The sequence below is a fragment of the Lepidothrix coronata genome, unplaced genomic scaffold (assembly GCF_001604755.1).
Source record: "Lepidothrix coronata isolate B3197 unplaced genomic scaffold, Lepidothrix_coronata-1.0 Scaffold8, whole genome shotgun sequence".
NCBI lineage: Eukaryota > Metazoa > Chordata > Aves > Passeriformes > Pipridae > Lepidothrix > Lepidothrix coronata.
The window spans coordinates 2,324,019-2,337,398 of record NW_016690188.1 but is presented as its reverse complement, the minus strand read 5'-3'; the positions used below and the strand labels follow the sequence as shown (position 1 = coordinate 2,337,398).

The window sequence follows — 13,380 nt, the reverse complement described above, 5'->3', positions numbered from 1 at the left end:
TGAAATAATAACGCAAAGAGGGTTAGGCATGGCCAGACCAAGTTTCTTCCTGGTTTCAAAGCCCACTTTTTAACAGTGTTGATCTATAATCACCAACCTCTCAAATGTTTGTGACCAATCTCTCATCTTTGTGACAGGACCGAGACTGGGAGAGTGGAAGTGAAATAGAAGGTGAGACCTGGTATCCTGCTAACATGGAGGAATTAGTGACAGTAGATGAAGTGGGAGAAGATGATTTAATTATGGAACCTGATATAACTGAGCTTGAAGAAATAGTACCAGTTGATCAAAAAAATAAAGCTGCTTCAGAAATGTGCCCCTGTATGTCAACTATGTTAGAACTGAAAAACAATCACAGCCACTTAACCAGGAGTGAAGACAAATGTGCCCATAAAGCTTTAGAAACAAATTTGAGAACAGCAAAGGGCAGTGCAGCTTCTAGCGGCTGTCAGGATGATGATGAGGATGATGGTAATGATGATGCTGTAACTGAAGCATCAAGCCTAAATCTGGACCCTGAACAGAAGCCAGAGGAATGGAAAGAAGACCAATCTGCTAAGGAGTCTGATCCCCAGCAGAAGGAAGGAAAAATTGATAAGAGCTCTGACACACATTTAGAGCCTGAAGATCACCATATACCTTCTGTTCATCTGAAAGAAGAGACTCTCCAGCTCTCTGATGCATTTATAGATGATTACAAACAGATGGGATCACAAGGAGCTGAGAGCAGACAAGTTACGGAAACGCTTGTTAAAAACACCAGTGAAGAAACAAGACATGGAAGCCAAGAGTGTCCAGAGGCCAAGGGTAACTACTGCTTTTTTTCTCTTCAGCCCGCAGAGAGCCTTGCATATTTTCTCTGACAGTAGACTGAAATTTATTGCTAACGAGAATAAGTGTTGCTAATAGTATCAGAACTTGTCCTTGGAGCCGCTCAGTAAAAGAACCCCAGTGGCTTTGGCCAAGCTAAACCATTAGAGCCTCTTAGCTGAATAGTGTAAAGGAAATATGATAAGCAGCTTGCAAGCTTTCTAAAAGGCATAAGCTGCTATAATTGTCATGTCAAGGTTCACATGAGTTTAACTGAAGTCTTTCAGTGCCTTGCTAAATTTATTTTGAATTGTCAATGAAATGAGTGACAGTCTCTGAAGGTCAACAGAAAAGTATCTGTAATGTCTGGCTGGCTCCTGGACAAGGTGGGTATTCTTACACACTGTACTGAAGCATTAGTAACATGGAAATCATCTGTAGATTGTTACTTCTCAGGCCCCGTTCAACACAAATAAATACCTTTTGTCAGGACTTGCCTTATCATCTGTTATCTACTGCATTCTACCTTTAATATAACTAATAGGACATGCTGTGAGGTAGTGTCAATAAATATAATCATAACTACATATTAGTGTTTTAACTGTCAAGAAAAGAGGGATCTTGAGTGTCTGAAAGTGAGTTCAGTTCCTCGTCACACTTTCAAATGATACTTGAGTGAATGGGCTGTGTTTAGTGACATGAAGTAGAAAACAACAGACTGTGTTGGCCAGGAATGCTCTTTTGTTATTGCTGCCAGAGCCCATGTGATGGACAAGGGGTTGTGAAAAGAAACTGATGGAAGATTTTTGAGGGTGCAGTGCTGGAAACATTTAATGTGAATGTCTGATTTTGAACTAATGTCTTCCTCCAGGATAAATTTCAAACTCACTTGGTTTTCAATACTTACCTGTTTTGCCTGAAGACACCTTGCCAGACTTGGCGTATTTGGGGATAACATTGCCATGCAAACTCCCTGGGACTGGGCATGGCAAAGCTGGCTACCCTGGGCTGCCCAGGCAGCCAGCTGATGAAAGAGTTGGATATCTCAGGAGCATAGTTACTTTAGTGTTTTCAGCATCTCAGCTTCCAGCTTGTCAGCAGGGAGCCTGGAAGCTCCAGGGCATCTCATGCTTCCCAGGTTTCTGACATGGACTTGATATCTGGGATCTGCAGTCCAAGACTCTGAGACCTCTGCAAATGCAGCTGCCAGCTCAGAAGCACTGAAATCAACTTAAGTGGGACTTAAGTTTCCACAAAGGCCCTGGATGTCTTAAGAGATTACTGGAGGTTTTCCAGTTCTCTGCTGCAGATTTGGAAATCTGGGATGGGCTTAAAATTAACTTGAAAGCCAACCAGTCGGGATTTTAAATTATTTTCTTTTAAAATCCTGTAATAGACATATTTAAAACAGTGAAGAAAAATTCTTTCTCATAGCCAGAAACTTCAGATCTTCGAACTACAGACCTGAAAGACAGGAAGGGTTTGGTTTGGGAAAAATGTTTGTTTTATGAGAAAATATATCCCTTATATAGGTGAAATTTGCAATGCAATAGAAATTTTGTCAGGGTGAGGGAACTAATTCTTTGATCTAAGAACTGAAGAATAGGTATCAGATCAGTTTATCTGTAATTCTATTGCTCTGTGATAACAAATTTCTCTTTTTTAAAATAAAAATAATTCATATGTTGAGAATCACAGGAAGGGAGAGCATCATTTCTTTTCACTGGCTATATCTGCCTTAGCAAATCAATCCAGTGTTTTACACACCTTGAATCTCCTGCTGCATCCATTAATGTTGGTCAGCAGGGACCAACCATCCCAATCCTTCTAGCCAGGAACCAAAATCTTTTAGTGGGTAGGGGCCATACAGCAGAAACTGTCCTTTGGAGGGCTGAGGATGGGAGAAGAGTGGATCCAGGGAGAAGATGATAATGATGCTGCAGGGATCCTACAAGAGGCAGGTTTGGGGATTTGCTGTCACCAGGTCCTGCTGCCCCCACTATCTCAGAAGCCACTTTGTCAGCCTGGCTCCATCACTAGTCAAGCAACTATCACACGTGGTTACAGAGCTGCAGTCAGACCGTGCCTGTGCCGGAGACACGTGTAATGTTATAGCTCTACTTCGAGATTAAAATATGAAAAAAAACCCCAAACATAACAAGAAATTAGAAATAGAAAAATGGTGTACTCAGAGAAATATGGGTGACTGCACAGTGTAGTACAGCTGTTGGAGTTGCACTAAATAGGCCTCTGATTTGAATGGAAAAGCATTTTTTCCCAAAATTTACTTAATTTGTTTTCTCTCCAAATTTTACTTCATTTACAGATCCACCCAGAAAGTGCTCCAAAGAAGTTTACGAAAGTCTCTTTAATAAACTGCTCTCATTCAATATATTTATTCATTTGTTAAGCAAATTCTAGGTACCTGGAAATGAGATCTCTGGAATACCCGGAGGTGGAATCTAAACAAAGGCACTCTCCACCAGGCTGGGAACAAGAGGACGTCTTCACCGAACTCAGCATTCCCCTGGGTACGTTGGGCCGCCCACTGCAATACCCAGGGCTTACAACAAGATGTCACTTTAAGGCTACTTGCTATATTTATTTTTCGGAACAGATGTGAGGAGAGTGAAGGAACAGGGTATATGACAGAGGGATAGCTGTTGAAAGAAAGGGTCTTTTGATTATAGATCACTGCTAATTTCATTCCAAATGAATGGCAAAATGTAGCTGTTAATGTCACTGGTGAAGTGAAATAAGTTCCTTTGAATGATATATGAAATACATATGAAAAAATACTTAGTAATTTTCAAGTCTTTGTCATAAAATTATTGACTATCCTTTCAATATAAGCAAAAGTATTGGGTTTACTGTGTAAATACTGATTATGAGTAAAACACTTGGAAGAAGTACATCCTAAAAAGCAATTTTTGTAATTTAAGCATGAATTTACTGCTCATAAGTACTATTTCTTTTCTAGCCCTTGAGGTTACAGAGTGAAGTTTCCAGTCAATATTATGTGTGAGAAAGTACATTTTAAAATATGTATACCTAAGAGAGAAAAGAAAGGTGTATTTGCAATGCACAGGATTTTAAACTGCAGCTCAGTATTGCAAAATTAGGGAAATTACAGAAGTGAATCCAGGATTCAGTCTTCCTGTCTCTGTCACTAAACAGCACCTTTTTTCTTTGAAAACAAGTTTATTGTGGTAGGGGTAAGGTTTTCAACTGGCACTTTAATGTAATTCAGAATTTCTCAATAGGTGTGGAATTTGTGGTGCCTAGAACTGGCTTTTACTGCAAGCTCTGTGGACTCTTCTACACAAATGAAGAGACAGCAAAGACAAGTCACTGCAGGAGTACTGTTCACTACAAAAATCTTCAGGTAAAAACAGACTTGAAGCTACCTACAACAAGGATTCTGTGTAAGGTAGAGGATGCAACAAAAAACTAGCTTTTACTCTGTGGACAGAATTCAGATGAAGTGAAATTCAGATAAGCAAACTTTTCAGTAGTTCCAAACATTAGCACACTAATTTCTCACTCACAGATCCTTGAAATGAACTTCTGAATCATAAGTAAAATGGGGTCAGGTGATAGTTTGGTCTTCTAATCTACATTTGACCCTTGTCACTAGCACAGCATGCAACTCAGATCTTTAATTCTCTGTTCTTGGGGGTCCCAGACATTTCTGTCGCCAGGAGTGAGCCCTGCAGCAATCTTTATTATGTCTTAATTTCAGGAGCACTAAACATGTCACTTGTTCAGTAGTGTTGCCAGACTTATTTTTGCCCTGGTGTGAATTCGTGCAGCGTGTTTCAGCACGCAGTGCTCCGTGACGCACAGGCATTTCCTGTGACCTGCTGAAATCACCCCGTGTGCTGCAGAGCAGCCACACAGAGCACCACTGCTGAATAATTTCTATAAGGACATGCACAAGCATGTCATTACTTGTACGGTTTCCGTAAGAATATAACATGAGCATGTCAGCAGTTGACACTAGCACGCAGAGAACACGTGTGCCTGCAGTTCAATGAAAAGACCCTGCCTTTATCGCTTTCTGATGCACTGTGTATAGGATCAGTCATGAGCATTCACTGCCCCATGCTGAGGACTCCTCAGAGAAGGTGGCTCTGCCTCTCAACTCCAGTCCCTGCCTGTGAGCAGGGGGTGTACAGTGCAGAAGACGCTTGTGTTGGCATTCTCACTCGTGTTGGCATTTTCATACTCTTAGCAAAAAGTCATGAAAGAGCAAAGCACAGCTGCTCCTCCTTTCTCTGTTCCTTCCCTCTGCCCACAGTAAATACTGTAACTCTGCTTCTCTTCAAGTAATAGCCCTCTTTCCTTAGCTGGCTAGTAGGCGTTCAGTTTTCCAGTGATGCTCAGAGTCAAATAATTTCTCTGAGAGAATTTTCTTCATGACTTTCCAGAAGTTCCATAACTGTAATCATACAGAGGCCTCTAGCTTATAAAGACTGGGCCTGCAGAGCTGTGATGCTTGCTCATAATGGATCCTCCAAGTGCAAGCTTGAAAAGCAGGTGCCCGGTTTGCATGCCTTTTTGATGCTTCATACAAAAAAATCCAGAGGGATGCACCAGAGGTGGCACCACTCAGTGCAGGCTGTGTATCCTACGCAAGTTTGTCCTGAAGAAACTCATACTAAAGCAAAGGTAGCAACTCCAGTCCTTGCCCCTGGAAACCAGTTCCATGGGAAGAAGAGGAATTTTTTTTTAATTTTCTAAGTTATTTCATTTAAGTCATAAGAAAAAACAGTCCAACTAAAACTGACTTAGTGTGAAAATAACCTCTTTTTCTCCCTGTTATGACATTTCCCTTGAGTGCTGTGGTTGATAACTAACACTGAGTGGAGATAAAAAAACAAAGACTATAAAAGCTGTTAAAAATAAATCTGTCAAATGTGGTAATGAAAACAGACTGTTCTGTCGAGGCCTACCTCTTATCTTACTAAATACAGGAAGTAAATATCTCAGCCAACTTTTGCCTGCTCAAGTGGAAACTTAGCAAATTTTAAATAATTGTTCTGTGTTACTGGAACCCTTTTAGTTGCAATAATGCTCATTTATGCACTCTGCAAGAAATATCAGTCTTCTCCTGTGATAATGCAAGTTAATGAGTGTATCCACCAATATAGGAACTCGGAACTATGACTGTATGTGAAGCTATGGGAGTGCTGCTGCAGACTGTGTTTCTGTTCTCTTGCCTTCATCCAAATACCACCTTCTAGTGACAACAACGTTACAAATGCTGTCACGGCTTTGAGTCTTTTATAGCTGATTTGCTACTTGTTGTCTTTCATGTGATCTCCTTGAGCCACATGTAAAATGTATGTTCAGTGTTTGGATTTGAATGCAAAACTAAACAGCTGGTTTGCCAGTTTTCTTCTAAAAGTCTTTTTTATATGATGACAATTTTGTCTTGAAGTAAAATAGTCAGCTTCATCTGAGTATAATGTCTCTTGAAGAATAGCAATTGCTGACAAAAAATCAAATGTTTCTTTGTTAGCCTTGCAGACTTCTTGCAATTTTCAGTTCTCTTCAGCTTAATAAATGATTTTCCCAGTCAGTGTTTATATTCATAGATCCACTGTGTTTTCCATGTACAAAAAAATCCATCATTTGGCCATCACTACCACAAAAAGCTGTCAGATTCATCTGGTGGAAGCTACCTTGGCAACTCAGTGCAGCATTTTATCCTGTTTTCCAGGCATTCATCAGAACTTGAATTTCAATGAAAAAAAAGGCACAGTTTTTGCTTGACTGCCATTTTGCTACAAATTAATCTGAATCTGTGAACTTCAAAACTGGTGTTTGTGGTACTCATGATAGATAAACATGGTGTATAAAACTCAGTCTTATTTTGGTTGGTAATCATTAAAAACCAAAAATACATGGGTTATCTAATCCAATGACAAGCGTTAGTGATTTATTACAGTTCATGGTGTACAGAACATGTCTTCCCGCCGTTATGGACCCTATATCTCTGCATGATATTGTAATATTTACTCTGGCTTTCTGCCACATGGAATTTTGCACCCAGAGATCAAGAATGAGGGTTGTGTAATTTCCACAGCCAAAACTCTATATTCTGAATAACAAGGACGCAGTTGTCACTTTGTCACGGATATGTCCATTCATTAACAGCACTGAGACACTTTCAGATGTACCTCTTACACAAAACTTGTATTTACGTGACAGAACCTGGCAGTCCTAACACAGCTCTTAGTGTTTTTACATCCATTTTACATTTCACCTCTTCCCCATGAATGCCAAAAAGCAAACTGTAGTCTGGGGGAATCCTACAAGTAGATAAAATTTTGCAGTGATGTGGGATGGTCTTTTCAAAACAAATCAGAATAGGTAATTAGCTAGAAAAGGGAGTTTTATGATCCTAATAATGTGCAGGTCAGTTATTCTTGCATGTGATAAATGTGTAAGTCATTAATAAGAATACTTCTACATGATTATGCAGGAATTTCCCACGTGTCTCTACACTAGCTGCTGCTGAAGAAGCTTCTTTCCATCCATTTCTATGTCTGCTGACCATGAATAAATACTTTGAGCACCATTTTCAGACCCACACCCATTCATCATCCATTTTGTGTGCAGCTCTGCCAACTAAGAGCACTGCCAAAAGGCTGAAAGCCTCACTGGCCATGTCTGTTTTTTTAAATCTCACTGAGTACTTAAAGCAGTGAAAGGCTTTATCTTTGAGAAACACAATAAATGTAAGTACTCCAGCCAAGCTGCTAAATTGTGTTAGTTATTACTGAGTGTGATTATTCCCTTAAAACAAAATGTATGAAAGGTGTATCTCTGAACTGGACACACTGAACATGTAATATATATGCTTTAAATTGTGACTCTGAAATTGCATCTGTTTTCTGACATACCAGTACTTTCCTAGCATAATTCAGTTGACTCAGTGGAGTTAGTTCCTGCTCTATAGCACATGGCAGTAGAGAATAGGTAAGGTCAAGTTACACAGTTAGACTGATGGGAAGCAGAGGCCCTCCTAGTTCTGTCACTAATTCCCCTTGTGGCACAGAGTGAACCACTGAATTTCTGAGGCTCTGAGTGTATTCAGGTAGTTTGCCTGACACAGCCATATTTCCTGGCTTGAGCTTTCACCAAAGTGGGGCTTCTGTGTGCTTTCTTCCCTTTTGACACGATGGAAGAGTGAGAGCTCTGAAAAGGTATAAAGAATTCCACATTGAATATTTTCAGTTTTGGTAACAATGCTTTGGTTTTTTTATCTGATTGCAGAAGTATCTATCCCAACTTGCAGAAGAGAGCCTGAAAATGAAGGAAGAAGGCAGCCATCTGCCTCAGGACGACACTGGCATTGTTCCTCACTTTGCAAAGAAAAAACTATGATGCAGATGAACTGGAAGAGCTATAATGAGTGAATGCTGATATTTTATTTTTTTTTTAATTTCTATGATATAACTGTCAATTTGCACTGTACAGAGGAGGGGAAATAAAGAGCATGTTTCCATGCATCTATGCCCAGAGTGCCATTAAAAACCAAAATGCCTGAAACTGTTTCCCACGGTGAAGCAATGCTGGCATATCTGTAAGAAGTGGAGCAATTCTTTCTCACACTCTGCGTGCTGGGAGTGGTTTCCTAGATTAAATCAGAATTCTCAGGGATTCTTAAAGTTTTAATTCTGATGTAACACATCAGGTCAGGCGGAGTACTTAGAAGCACTCAGCATCCTCCAGTGGACGCTGGAAGGAAAGGAGATGTGACTATAAATAGGCTTTAATGTTGCTTAAAATATCTTCAACCATTTCACTCATTGCCCCAGTGAGAAGTAGGATTTGCATAGGACATTTAAAGCCATTGTGTTAAAACTAGTGAGTAGATGCCATAATGTAAACCCCATCAGCATCCACCTCCATGTCTTAGAGCTTGGTGAAATGATAAAATGTTTGTGTTGTTAAGTACTGACTGTACAATGCAGGTATTGTGAACACTGAGGGAGCCACAGTCTGTCCCAGGGACCTCACAGCCTGAACCCAGTGCCGCAAGAGCAGTTTGAATGCACATGCTGACAGCCAGCCTGCTCTGGTTTCAGCATTTTCCATAGCGTGGTCAGGATGTTCTCCAGGTACCACTGTGTTTGAAACTCTTGTTTTTGATAATTCTAAAGGGTGCCAACTTTGAGTCTTACAGACTTGAAACTCTCACGAGAGGCTTTTTAAAGTGCCACATGTTTGGACCATGTCTCTTTTAGACATTTTACTCAAGATCCTTGCTTTTGGGGTCTTTTTGTTTTCTTTAAAGCTTGCTTTTCCTCAGCTTGGCAACACTGAATTTTCCTGATTTTCATGGAAAGATGCCAGAATTTTAATATTGTTTTTGTATTTTATTTCCCTGAATTTTTTAAGGTGAATACAACTACTGATGGCTCACGGAGTGCTGGACTGAGAACACAGGATGCACCAGCAGCTCTGGCATTATTATGAGCTATTGTTTCTGCACAGTTGTTGCTTAGTATTTTGCGAAGTCCCTTTGAAATGCACTGTACAAGTTTCTGGTTCATTTCAATAGGGCTTTGTGTACTAAAGTGAATACTCATGCAAACCATTGCCAGAATTGATCCCAGAGTTTATAAAATGTCCCATGCAATCTGGGCAGATGGGGATTTGCAGGCGCATTTCCATTCTCTGCCTGACTCTAATATTCATCACGGTATGTTCTGTAAAAATTGCTGGTGCTGGATGTCCTGTTTAGATGTTGTGCAGAGGAAACAGATTCTATCCCTCTCTAATCATTCTATCCCTAAGAATGACATGGATGTTGCAAAATATTGCAAAGTGGCTAAATTGCCAAAACTGCTTTCACCAGAGTATTTGTGCCCTTATATCTTGTGCCATGCTCGTTCTCTGAGGTACCCTGTAGCCAGGCAGTGTGTCTCAGAGGTGCCTGGTGTTGTTGCCTGAAGCCCTGCTCCATTTCATGGCCTGTGCTTTCCACTCGTTTTTACCAGAGGTAGGTTCAGATTTCATATTTGGAATTCCTGCTTCTTGTAAGTTGAGAGATTCTTTGCATCCCAGATTCAGACAGGGCCAATCCAAAAGAAAAGGGGAAATGAAAAACATTACAGCCTAAATCCTCCTTTGTCCAAGCTCAAAGTATGTGAAGACTTGGGTCCATCTGTCATTTAAAACAACCTACATTTTATTTTTGTTTTTCCCCATGGGGAAAAAAAAAACAACAAGCCAAAACCAAACCAATATTGCAAACCAGGTATTTTTCCTTCAAGGGTTGGGTTTTTCTTTGACTGTTTGTTTTTCACGTTGCAGTGAAACTTGAGCACAGGGCTGTTAGGACAAGAGCTTGTATTGCAGGCTGTAAGATGATGAAAATGGCAGTAAAGATTGTGCAATTGTCTTCTAAAGTGCAGCTCTCATGTATCATCTGAATATGAAGTTCCCTTCATGCCCTTCAGCACAAACTGAGCACCAGGGAAGGAAATCACTACAAATGCAAGCATCAAATCTTTGAAGCTAACCCTGCTATCAAACTGGGGCTCTCACCGGCCTAATGGGAGCTTGTTAGACCATGTGGTTAAGCTTAATTGGACATGAGACATAGCTGACTGTATATCAAAGTCATATGCCTCCAGCAACTTTATCCCCAGGTAACCTCAAATGAGAAAAGTATCACTGTTATTATTCTTTATTTGTATTGCAGTAGAAGCTACAGGTCCACTGCCTTTATTATAGGCAAGGCACAATTCCACAACAAAGACTTTCCCAGGCCAAAGAGCTTTAAATCACACTTTCTGAAAACAGACAACAGGTGGATACAGGCAGGCAGGGAAAGCAGCAGGTAACCATGAGATTTTGACTGGCAGCAGAAGAATAATTAAAATGAGTGTTTACCCAGGGGCTTATTTTTGGATTTACAAGAGATGATTCAAACTACTTTTCCCCTTCTCTAGTTCTGAACCAGGTTCATTCCCATTATTCACAGCTTGCATTTAACCTCCTTTTTTTTCCTGGACAGTTGCATTAGAAGTGCAAAATCCCATCTTGATATAGTGGGTTTTAGAAACATTCCCTATTCTTAGGGTTAGAGTTGCTGTTAGGGTCACTTCAGTTTTGGTCTCCATCTGGAGCTCCAAAAGCTGGAGTCTTGACCAAGCTCACCAGGAACTGTCTGGTCTCCAGATCCCCTGCTGGGGTCACGGGTACAGGCCCTTGCTTGTCACTGAGGAAGGAGGAGGCTCTAGATGGCATCTACGCCCTGTGCAGTTTCCTCTGCTGGAGGTAGATGACTCAGATGAGTGATGCAGAAGCAGAGCCCAAGTCCTGAAGACGTGATCAGACCCAGACATTTGTAGAAATAGATTGGACACCCTGTCCCTTTGAGTTCTGTCCTGATACAACAGCAATCTTTAAAATCCTGGGAATGGCCCATCAGGCAATTCTTCTTTCTGAGGTCTTTTCTCCCCCTAAACCTCAGCATTGGAAAGCAGTTAAAAGCAATCCCAAATCTCAACGAGCTCCTAACAATCCCCATGTTCAGTTTTCAGCCCGATGCACTTCGAGAACTTGGAGATAATCTCCTTCCCTCTCCAACAGGCCATCATGCAATGCTGACAGGCACTCAACTCCTCAACTTCTCTCTACTACCTATTTTGCTGAGGAAGAAGGCTGCTGTAGGCAGCCCCTTACCTTCCTCAGCTTGTGTAAAAATGTGTTGTTTCTTTTGGTTCATTATATTTAAAATCTTGACTTTTTTTAGTTGGCATAATTCTTCATCACTATAATCCACGCTGTTTATTTATATATCTATATATCTATATATATATAGCACAAAGAAGGCTCAGGTCTAGCCAAACAAATATTGATATTTAAAAAGGAGCTTCCTTAATATATACAAACCATTTCAACACATCTCAACCAAAGATTGCACTTTTTTAATAGGGACTGTGTTTTTCAACTTTGTGAAATCTGTATTGATCTCAAATAGTCTTTAATGTCAATCTGCAACTTACTTTCTTTGAAGTAAAAATTGAAAGAATTTAACATTTGCCCCATAAGATTAGACAAAGTTTCATATTGGCTTTAACACTAAATTAGTGTTAGGCTGGTTATATTCAGGGTTTTTTCTATTCTCTAAGGATTAAGGCTGTGATTTGTTGAATTATACTTGAACTGGACCAGATGTACTATTTATTGAGCTTATATAATCTTGTTAATTTAAGTTTTGGCTTGTAAACAGTTGGAATTTGTTAGTACTTGTTTAATTATGTAGGAACTGTCACCAGTATTAACTGATCTGTGTAACTGATTGCAAAGTGTTTCAATTTGTGTTTCTTAAAAAGAAAGATTTTAATAAAGAGAATAATAAAGCATATACATTGGTGGGCAGTTGTCCCAGCAACAACTTCTAGCTTCCCAAGGGATCTATTAAAAATCACAAATGAATTAAAGATAGTTTGGGGGGTAAGAAGGAAGCAGGGGGACAAAAGGTTTGCTTTTAAATATAATTTCTACAAGTTGTGGTTCTTAGCAGGCAGCTCCCACTGTACAGATTGAGAGTGATTGCCATCATCTGGTACTGAAGTTGAAGTGAACACATCTCAGTGGTTCACTCTGTAATTATTATTAATTGTTATTACCCACTCCTGTCCCTCTAGATATGTCCTCGCTTCCCTTTTTCTCTTAATTTGTGACTGAACTGGGCAAGCTGTGTGTCCCCACTGGCTTTTCTCTGTCTCCATCCAGGTTATCTTCTCAGCCTTCTGAAAGCGCCATATAAAATCTTCCCCAGCCAGGCACTTTCTCCATCTCATCTCAACCTAAGTCCCCTGTTTGCCCAATTACTCTGTTTCTCCGTGCTCTCCCTCTGCCTTTGCTGGTTTTTGTTCTTTTCAGCAGACCGTCCTCCCTGGTGTGCCCCCAGCTGTACAGGGACCTTTCCCGCTCTCTGGCCTTCTCTCTGGCTCACCTCCATTGCCACTATCCAGAGCTCCTGGGAGGAAATAAAGCTCAGTCAGAGTGATGTAAAGACACACTTGTACTAAATATTTAAAGAATGCAGTAAGGACAAAAGCTGAGGGGAGTTTTTACTATGAAATTTGCTGAATTCATTCAGTGGAAAACACTGGGAGGAAAACTGAGACAAGGCAAGGTCCAGTCCTTGTGAAGGCAGGGCATAGGACACTATCAAAGCACAAACTACACCTCCCACCACCCACTGAGGGAGGGAAATGGATCCATCTGCCCCACTGAAAAGCTAAGGAAATCAGTCATGGGCAAAAAGGCTGGCACTTGGGTTTTCTGGCTCCCCAGTTCCTTAAATCAGTGTCTCTTGTTTTGCAGGTGAGGTACACAGGTAATGTATTTTAAGCACAAACAGCTTCAGTTCTTCTGTCCTGGATATGTTGAAACCTTCTTTTATGTGATACCGTCTCATTGGATCTATGAATCCCTCACTCTAGAAATCAGGCAAATTGACATCTTATATCCATAACAAAAAAATTAAGTTGAAACCGTGGTGTTCAAACATAATGTTTCAAGTCCAGATTTTGT

The 13,380-nt window shown here is 40.4% G+C and overlaps 1 protein-coding gene across 1 annotated transcript in view; it reads left to right on the top strand.

Moving 5' to 3' along the window:
- Window positions 1–12,200, top strand: part of RBM20 (RNA binding motif protein 20) — a 68,670-nt gene extending 56,470 nt beyond the window's left edge. The window contains 4 exon segments of the mRNA XM_017840232.1: window positions 138–807; window positions 3,222–3,341; window positions 4,074–4,195; window positions 8,095–12,200. Coding sequence (XP_017695721.1) covers window positions 138–807; window positions 3,222–3,341; window positions 4,074–4,195; window positions 8,095–8,205 — 1,023 coding nt within the window. The 3' untranslated portion in view covers window positions 8,206–12,200.
- The last annotated feature ends 1,180 nt before the right edge of the window (window positions 12,201–13,380 follow it).